This window comes from Capra hircus, chromosome 22, assembly GCF_001704415.2.
Source record: "Capra hircus breed San Clemente chromosome 22, ASM170441v1, whole genome shotgun sequence".
Taxonomy (NCBI): domain Eukaryota; kingdom Metazoa; phylum Chordata; class Mammalia; order Artiodactyla; family Bovidae; genus Capra; species Capra hircus.
In genome coordinates, this window is record NC_030829.1 from 17,787,620 (window position 1) to 17,797,610 (window position 9,991).

Consider the following 9,991-nt stretch of genomic DNA (forward strand, 5'->3'; position numbering starts at 1 on the left):
CACAGGGTCCCTCAGCAGGTGGGTGGCTCTCCTCCAGGATGAGGGCAGGGCTGGGCTCCATTTCCCCTCCAACTCTTCTAGCCAGAGGACTAGCTGGGTCAGTCACCTTGGTGGTCAGCCGTGAATCAGTACGTGGAAATGCCTCTTAGTCACACGGCCCAAACAGCTGCTACCTTCCTAAGGCAGGTTTCTTATGGGGCATTAGTCAGCCAAGAGCTCTCACCCTGTGTTCCTGCCCTTTGGTGCCCCTGACACCAGCATCATGAAGGACATCATGGGGTGCTGAGCTGCCTCTGAGGACATGGGCTGAGCACAGACAACTGGTCTACCACCGTGTGCATGCAACAGGGCTGAAGGGGCCACTGTTTACTGGCTATTGCCTTCCCCAGACTTCTCTTCACTCAATGCCCTGTTAAAATGCAACAGCTGGGAGCAGAACTGTCATATGTACATCACTGTGGTACTGTAGAGATGACTGGGGTTGGTTGTGGCTCCGATGTGTGCAATGCTCAAATCTGAGGGCAGACAGTAAAGGAGGAGAAAAAGAGCAGTGTGTCTGTGTGTCTCTGTGTGTCTGTGAGATGGAGGAGGTCAAGGAAAACACAGAGTAATAGAACACTGACCTTATTTGGCTCTTCTCTCCCATGTGTGCTAAGTTGCTTCAGTCGTGTCTGATTCTTTGTGAGCCCATGGACTGCAGCCCACCAGGCTCCTCAGTCCATGGGGATTCTCCAGGCAAGAATACTGGAGTGGGGTGCCATGCCCTTTTCTAGAGGATCTTCCCTCTTCTCATACTTTCATGTGAAACACATTCCACTGGACTCAAGTCTACAAGGCAGGGACCAGAACTTTCTTATTCATTGTCTTGTACTGAGCGCTCAGCAGAGTGCCTGGCACGTAATAGGTATTAAATAAATATTTGCTAAATCAAGAAATGGTGACTATTATGCTGTTTTAAAAAGCAAGACATCCGAGGCTTGGCGTGGCTAAGTGCCTGGGTAAAACCACCTAGCTGGGACCGACGAATGGTCTCCGTGAAAATGAGGACTACTTTTTAGAAGCGTAGCCACCGGACACCTGGGGCACATTGTTGCCATTGTCCTGATTTTTGCAGATGCTGTGACCCGGGTCTATTTATGGCCAGGTCTAAGTTTAGCTACAAAGAGGTCCTGCAATCTGATATCTTAGAAGCCACCTGTGACGTCAGTAAGATGAACTTGGTCTTCCACGTTCTAGCACTTAACTTCCTATAGGATTTCTGTGCTGGGGCTGATGAGAAGAGGATACCAGTAGCAGCAGGAGGAAATGTTATTTTGAGAACATACTATGCATCCAGGTGCTTTACATACTTTCTCATTAGACTATTCCTTAAATATAGAATTATTATTAACTTTCTTTCTCAGATGAGGAACTGGAGGTCCAGAGAGGAGTAAGCAACTTGGTTGCAGACCTATGAAAAGCTCAAAATGGCCTTTAAACCGTGTGGCCAAAGCTACATTCACAGCCAAAATGTTCACCTGACCTTCTGAGTTTTGAGGGTATGAGGGTGACATGAAGTCAGGGGACCCTGGGCATGGAAGTGATGCAACAGAGAAGGTATCCTTTTCTTCATTCTTTCAAGATCCTGTGAGTCAGTGCCTCTCTGCTACGTCACATGCAAGTTTTGGATATAACATTGCCCCCATGTCCCCTCTGCCACCTGAAGGGACTGACCAAGCAGATCAGTAGCTTCTTCTCAGCTCTTTTATCTAATGATTCCTTCACATTTTCTCCAAAGATTTATTTTACAAAGGAACCCATATTTTAAAATAAGAGGAGGGGAAAAAAATCAATACATACACATATCAGATGGATTTAAAACAACTGCCACGGGCTGGACCCTGGCGCCAACTTTGTCCTACAAAAAGAGTGACTTGCCAGATAGAGCCTTTGGTTTCTTCTCCCTCAGCAATCTTATTTCCTTTTAAAGCATGTCCTAGTGGGGGCTCGGGCTGTGTTTTGCTTGGTCCTGATTCCTGGGTTATTGGGTAGACCATGAGTCAGGCTGACCAGGCATGTAGAGAATATGCATTCCAGAGGCCAAGCTTATCCCCAGGATAGAATTTCCTGGAAGCTCTGGAGCTTGGATCTCTAGGATTTTTTTTTTTTTTTTTGTCAAGTGTCCTTGCTTCTTCAGTAATTTCTAGATACTATTATATGATTCCTTAGATTGTCTCTCTACCAGCCTCCTCTCTAGACAGTTCTAGCAGACTTCTAGAAAACGAGGAAGGAACAGATCTAGGAAGTCTTTCTTTTCTACCTGGGAAATGGCTTTGACTTGGAGTGGATGACAGCATACACCTGGTTGTGGCCAAGAAGTATCAGAGAGGTACAGAGGCCTGGTAATCTTTGGCAAATGCTGGGCCATCCCTGAATCACCGTCAGCAGTGGGCTGACCTGCATCTGTGTGTGAAGCCTGCAGCAGGAACCCTAGTCCTTCTCCACCAGACTTGTGCTTCTGACAAAAGCCTTCGGGTGTCTTCCTGCAGTGGAAAGAGCTTCAGTTTTAGAGTCAGAGAAGAATGGGTGTGAGTTCTTAATCTGTCATTATATGATCTTAGGCGAGTCACTGAAACCCTCAGTCTTCACTTACTCATGTGTAAAAAGGACATCATTATGTTTGCAATGTAGTCCTAAAGACTAAATGAGACAAGCAAGAGAAAACATCAGGCATCCTGAGTGTACTCAAAAGATGTCTCTCTTTTTTCCTTTCCCTTACCTTTCCCCAAACTGGTCCATCCTAGCAGAGAACAGATGAATCTTTGTGCAGATCCTTGGGGGACAAAAGTCCTAATGGATGATGAAAGTAAGACCAACACAACCTGGGAAAACATGTAACAACACTTCTCATATAGGAGAGCAGACAGTGAACAAAGGGTTGATTTAGGGGTTTTATGAAGCTTTGTGATTGTACTGTTATTTCTGTTTTTGTGAAAGCCCAACTGAAATTCCACATCAAATATTTAGGCCTAAATACCAAACACAAGTTTAGGCCACTAAAATAGTCTAGGTCCACATAGGAGACCAAACTTCTTATTTCACTGTTTCTTGAAAAGCTTTATAGAAGGCATTTCTGGAGCTTCTGAAGATCTGGGCCATTGATACACTCTAAGCTCTGAGATTTAAAGATGCTTGCTTCTTGGAAGAATAGCTATGACAAACCTAGACAGTGTATTAAAAAGCAGAGACATCACTTTGCCAACAAAGGTCCGTATAGTCAAAGCTATGGTTTTTTTCAGTAGTCATGTATGGATGTGAGAGTTGGATTATAAAAAAGGCTGAGCGCCAAAGAATTGACACTTTCAAACTGTGGTGCTGGAGAAGATGCTTGAGAGTCCCTTGGACAACAACGAGGTCAAGCTAGTCAATTCTAAAAGAAATCAACCATGAATATTCATTGGAAGGACTGATGCTGAAGCTCCAATACTTTGGCCACCTGATGCAAAGAGCTGACTCACTGGAAGACACTAATGCTGGGAAAAACTGAGGGCAAGAGGAGAAGGGGACAACAGAGGATGAGATGGTTGGATGGCATCACTGACTCAGTGGACATGAGTTTGAGCAAACTCAGGGAGATAGTGAAGGACAGGGAAGCCTGGTGTGCTGCAGTTCATGGGGTCACAAGGAATTGGACATGACTTAGGGACTGAACAACAGAGCTCCAAGAATGGGTTCAGGACTGAAAGTTGCATGGGAAATGAAGGAAATGGTACAACTTTGAAGGTCTCCTGTAGAAGTGGTTGGTGGCCCTGCACCTGGTGAGATCACAGCAGCAGCTGCCAGCTAAATCTTCCTAATCAGCAAATGAAAGGGAAGAGGGGGCTATTTCCAAATGAAGGCACTTAGAGAGCAGCAGCTGTCTCTTCCTTGTGGAGGTATCAAAAAGCTCTTCCCCAGTTCCGCTCTCAAGGGAATGGTATTTGTGTCCTGTTTTCCCATAATCATTTGTTATTTAGGAGACAGTCTGGGGTCCAGAAAAGGTCAGTGGATGGCAGGAGGAACGAAGCTTCCAGCCGTCATTCAAAGTCAGCCCCTTCTGAGGAAAAGCGACCTGTCCAAAGTCACCAGTAAACGCTTGCAGTTACTGTGACAGCTTGACCCCTTGCCAGAAAACTCTGCTTATCATACATATTTCAGTGGTGTTGGATGAACATGGGGGAGATAAGAACTGCCAAGGTCTGTGCTTTCAGGACTGATTTCCACTTTATTATAAACACACTATTTTGAATGTGCAAGTAGAAAAGAAAGATTCTCCCTTGCAAAGTCAAATGGCATCTCTCTGTTGGAGCCCAGCTGACCCTAGAGGGTGGGTTATAAGAGGTACTATTCCCTGACTTCTCTGCTCCTGATCTAACCCTCCCCGGAAGTAGCGAGGGCAGGGGAGGGAAAGGAAGATGCCCATGTGAGTCTGCACATCTGCCCCTCCTCCTGGTCCCCAGCCTTTGCTGAATCCAGCTCATTCTTTTTCTCCCTTGTCACCTCTGGCCAGTTAACATGGAGAGATCAAACTGTGGGATCTTCAGAGGGGAATGCCAAAGCCACTCCATGTCCTGCTTGTAGAACTGTTGGTCAGCTCTGGGCCAGGAGAAGGTCTTGGAGCAGAGATGGCTAGAGTAAAGCCTAGAGCTGATCTGCGAGATAGCTTTCCCTGCCCTCCACCACCTCAGGGGGCAGATGTATCGGTGCAAATCAATTGTCAACCCTAACCCGACATATTTGAATACGTCTGTACGGCATGACAAGCATCTTCAGTGTACAAGTAACGGCTTCAGCCATCTGTCTGGGGAGAGCTTTCAGGACTTGGATAATTTCTTTCTTTCTTTTTTAATATGGATCTCTTTGGGCCAAGTTGCTTATACACCTATGGGCATGTCTCCAATGATTTGGCTATTAAAGTCTTTAAATGACAGCTTAATATATTTCTAAGATGGAGGGAGCCAAGGACAATTCTCGAGGAGCCGTGTTGACATTGGATCGGCTCACCCAGGCAGCGTGCCAGCAGCTTTGCACACGGCAGGAACTGGAGGTGAAAGCAGGAAGGGCTGAGTACAGGGGGGAGGGCGAAGCTGGAGGACAGGAAAGCCAAGAGGGACGTGATGTGGAGAAGGGTGGAGGGAGACGCCCAGCTGACCCTGGTAATGCACTTGGACGAGCCATCCTTTCATGCTCCTTGGACATTGTGCTGAGGGGTGAGAAATAGAACCCTCTGGAGCCGGTCCACTGGCACACAGGCAGCAGTGAACATGCTCTCAGATCTCTTTGTTCTAGTCCTTTCTAAATTCCTGCAAATGCTTCTTTGGCAGCCAAGAGCCTGTATTCTTGCAGAGCCTACCAGGCCCCGGCCCACCTTCTTAGCAGTCTCAGAGAAAGGACTTGACTGCTCTGGGTCTCAGTTTCTATATCTATCAAGTGAGAAGAGCTCCATGTCTCCTTCCAGGCCTAACTATTCCAGGACTCCACAGTGAAATGCTCACTGACTGATGATCTCTGTTGTGTAAGCAGATTGTGTGTGTTAGGCTAGAACGAAGACAAGGTCATCGGTCATTGTTCTAGGTTATCAATGCCGCTGGCTTTTGTTCAGCTGAATGAAAATTAGTTGCTCTTCAGATGGGCCAGTCATCTGAAGAAGTGTGTCCTCATTCACCAAAGACTCCTTTCAGCAATCATGCGCTCACTGAAATATACACCCACCGCCACGGACCATAACAATGGCCAAGTCTACTTGCCCTCAGGTGCTGAGCCCTTTGTACACAGCAACTCGTTTAATGACTACGGGCCCCTCGGAAGGAAAGCTAAGTACTTTGGCCACCTCACGTGAAGAGTTGACTCATTGGAAAAGACTCTGATGCTGGGAGGGATTGGGGGCAAGAGGGAAAGGGGACAACAGAGGATGAGATGGCTGGATGGCATCACTGACTCGATGGACATGAGTCTGAGTGAACTCCAGGAGTTGGTGATGGACAGGGAGGCCTGGCGTGCTGCGATTCATGGGGTCGCAAAGAGTCGGACACAATTGAGCGACTGAACTGAACTGAACTGAACTGGGAGGGAGATTCTTTTAGTGTCTCCTCAGTTTTCAGATGAGGGCACAGACTCAGAAGTTAATCAGCTTACACAGGAGCACACAGCTAGTAGGTGGTGGAGCTGGGATTTAAACCCCAGTCTGGTTACAAGAATATTGATGACTTAATAAACCAGAGAAGAACACACCCACTGTGGTGGTTGATTCCACCAAGAGAAATGGCATTTGATCTTCCAGGCTTTTTGTTACCAGGGAATGTTGGCTAGTTCCTGATTCTCAGGGAACAAGAACTCCATGCTAGGAAACTTTTTTCCCAGTTGAAAAACAAACCAGGGCTCAAGAGTAGCCAATGGGAGCATTTGGCTCAGTGCAGATGGGAGGAGGGAAGGGACTGTTTCTATACCCTGCCATGAACTAAGGATGGGACCCATGGCCAGTACCCCTGTCTGCCTGGAATTGGGGAGATGATCTCAAAGGCTGCCCCAACTTGGAGATTTTAATGTTCTCTCTCTCAAAGACTGTTTTCTGACTTTCCAGCTCTTGGGATTCCCTGTGGCCCCCCTCCCTTTGGGTGCAGGGCAGCGGAGTCCTTGTGGAGGCCATTTGAAACCATTTCTCATTTTGTAAATCGGTCTCTTGCAGCTCTAAGAATCTCTGAAATTGCCTCAAAATGCCTAAGTGTGATTATGCCTCCTGAAGCCAAATGTTAGCAAACCCACCACTGTTGCAGATTTAAAAAGTAAATATGCCATAAAATCTCTGCAACATGCTGTTGATACAACCCAGCATTTAACCGCCGATACACACCTCAGCAAGGAGAGATTTCCCCCCATTCCCTTCCCTTCCCTCGGCTTTCTGAGTGGAGGACCTGGGTTCATCACCCATACGGTGACCCTCCTCCTGATTGTCACAGTCCCAAGGGGTAAAAAATATCCTCCCTTTCATCTATATCCACCACATTCTTTCACTAAGCCTGTAATTGGATCTAAATGGAAAATAAACCCTTTGCAGGGCAAGGAAGTTGGCACTAGAGGGTGACAAGTAGGAGACTGTGTTCCACCTCTAATCCGGATAATCACACTCTCCCATGCAAAGGAAAATAAAAACAAGGCTTCCTCCTAGCTGGGACCTGGGCTGTGCTGAGAAGAGAGGTTCCGTGTCTCCTGTCTCCCTTCACACATTAACTGTCCATCAGCTTGTAATAAAACAATCCTGAATCATCTGATGTGCCACTGGACAATGAGACACTGCCCCTTTCGCTCTGAACTCTTTTCCTTTGGCTGAATCTGGGGAGGCAGTTCAGACACACAAATATGTTGGAGCTGCCACAAGTTAGAAAACAGTAACACACAAACTGTACTGTCTGCGAACACTATGGTCTTAGCTGGTTCACTCATAGTTTATTGAGTCATGCTGTGCATGGCAGCCTGCGACGGAACAGAGATGAGCTAGAAAGGTTTGTCCCTCAGGGAATTTAGAAAGATGGGTAGAAAAGTAAGAGCAGTGAGTGCCTGACTCACTAGTAGGTAGAAATTAACAGGACAGGTAGCTTACTAAGGTCTAACATGTGAGAATTCCAGAGAAGGAGAGATGACTGGATTCTGCGAACAGTCTGGCAACTGTGAAGCGGGGGTGGGGTGGGGGAGGGCAGGAACATTCCAGAGGGATGCTCTCTGGATGAAGTCTGCCCTGGTGTACACATTCAGAGGTCCGATGGACTCTGTGTGGGAGTCTGGGGCAGGTCAGCCTTGCAGTGGTACAGTCGTAAATCAGATGCATAAATCCTGCACCTCTAAGTGGCTGACTTGCATTTTGATTCTGACATAGTTTTTCTTTTTCCTTCCCCCTCTCATTCTATCCCGCCTTGCCCAGGTAATAGCAAATGTTTACAGGGGACTTTGCCTTGAAAGACCCAAACTCTGATTTTCCCTGAAATCAGAGTTTAAGTTTAAACATTACTACTTTGGGAGAGAACACTAAGGGGTACCGTAGCTATTATTGCTGCTGTGAGGGAGGCGGGGCCTAACATCCCTCTATGGGAGACAAGGGAACGGAGGCTCAGAAAGGTGATGGACGTGGTTGGTCATTGTGGTGCAGCTAGAAAGTGGCACAGCTGGGGTTTCCATGCCTAAGGCTTTCCCATAGGCTCCACAGCCTCCCAGAACCAACTCTCTGTGACCCTGAGACTCAGTTTCTTCACTGGTCTAGGCTGTCTCTGGGCTTCCTTCCAGTTCACAGGTCCTCTTAGCCCTAGCCTGTGACAACCTCCCCCCACCCTGCCCCCGCCCCCCACTGTCTACAGGTAAGTAACCATCGGGGATTGGAGCTAAAGTCACAGCTGCAGGCCCCTCAGGCAGTCATTCACCCATGACCTTCTGGGCTCCCAGCCAGCCCTTCTTGAAAGGGAAAAGTGAAGACCCTGGGGACAGAAATTAGTTCCCGTGTGCTGGAACTGTCGCCACTGCCAACACCACCAGCTAAAGAAACTGTTTTCTTTGTATGTGTGTGTGAAAAACAGAAAAGGCTGGGATGAGAGCAAAGGGGGTAGCTTCCTTGTGAGTAAATATTATCCCTTCCCACCTTCACCTCAATCACTGGAGGAGGAGGGTAGGGTTCCTTCCCCACTCCTCCAAAAGCACAGAGTTAACATTTAAGAAAAAAGTTTTTTACCTTATTTAAATTTTAATTAGCATCATCAAAGAACCAAGATCCTTTGCAAATACTTTACACAAAGGCTTTAAAGAGTAGCATTTGGGGTATGTGCCTGTTGGCTCAAACCTGTATTCCCAACGATTCTATTTTCTATAAAGTCTTGGAATTTAGTGAATTTTCTTCTCCATATATCTAGGAAAGCCTCTTCAAACAGGAGAGGGAAATGGGAAAAGGAGTCTGCCTAAGTACAGACAGATCTCAGCTCACCTTCTGAACTCTCGGGTTGAGGTCCTTGGCCACCTTTGCCATCCTCTTCTGGGGTGGACAGACAGCGCCTGGCTGCTCAGGCTTAGGCGCGAGGGCGTGCAGTGGGGACAGCTGTGCTTGAATGGCTAAGATCGCTGGCCCAGGGGGAGCTCTGTGCGCAGCCGGTTGCGGCGGGGCCCTTTAATTGGAGAGCGGGACTCCCTCTAAAACCTCGCCAGCCAATCGGCGCGGGCGCTCGCACTTGGCCAGCCAATCCCAGCTCTCGGGTCCCCCCCCACCCTTCGGGTGTTCGGGCCCGGCCGGGAGGCTGCGGCCGATTGAGCGCTTTCCTGACGTCAGTGAGGCCGCGGCCCCGCCTGTCCGGGTGGCGCACATCTGTCCCTGAGGGGCAGAAATCCGTCCCCACGCCCTTCTCCTTTAAAGGACAACGGGTCGAGGGTGGGGCGGGCCGCCGGGGCCCCGCGATCCATTCAGGTCAAAAGGGAGAGTGATCAAACAGGGAGGCTTGGGGTATTTTTAGTGAGCTGGGTCCAAAAATAAACGCTGAGCTGTGTTCCCCTGCCCACCCTTTCTGCCTTGTCGCCTGGGGGATGCGAAGGGAGCGGAGGTGGGTAGGTGGTGTAGGCGGCAGCTTGACTCAGCTGGTTAGCCTTTCCCAAACCTGAGCAACTTTTCCAATCACCAGAGAGGAGGTGAGATTCGAGTGAGTGGTGATTTCTTTAAAATTAATGTTTCTAAAATATTCATCGGCCTTTTATAAGTTGCTTTCGCATAAATCATCCCGATTCAGGGAGGGAGAGAACACTGTCCTGATTTTATAAATACCAACATGTACATCTTCACTCCTGGAGTCCTATTTTCTCATGACAATCTCATAATTATCACAAGTGTTGTTATAACATGATCATGTTGATGATGATCACTCCCATTTAAGAGATGAGGGAATAGGATCAGAGAGGGTCATTGGTCCAAAGCTGGGCTTTTCAGTGAGGCTTTAACCAGGGAGAGAGA

At 47.9% G+C, this 9,991-nt stretch overlaps 1 protein-coding gene across 1 annotated transcript in view; it reads right to left on the reverse strand.

The window, feature by feature from the left end:
• Positions 1–9,149, reverse strand: part of LMCD1 (LIM and cysteine rich domains 1) — a 56,741-nt gene extending 47,592 nt beyond the window's left edge. Inside the window, exon 1 of the mRNA XM_005695648.2 lies at positions 8,981–9,149. Coding sequence (XP_005695705.1) covers positions 8,981–9,022 — 42 coding nt within the window. The 5' untranslated portion in view covers positions 9,023–9,149. The remainder of the gene's footprint in view (positions 1–8,980) is intronic.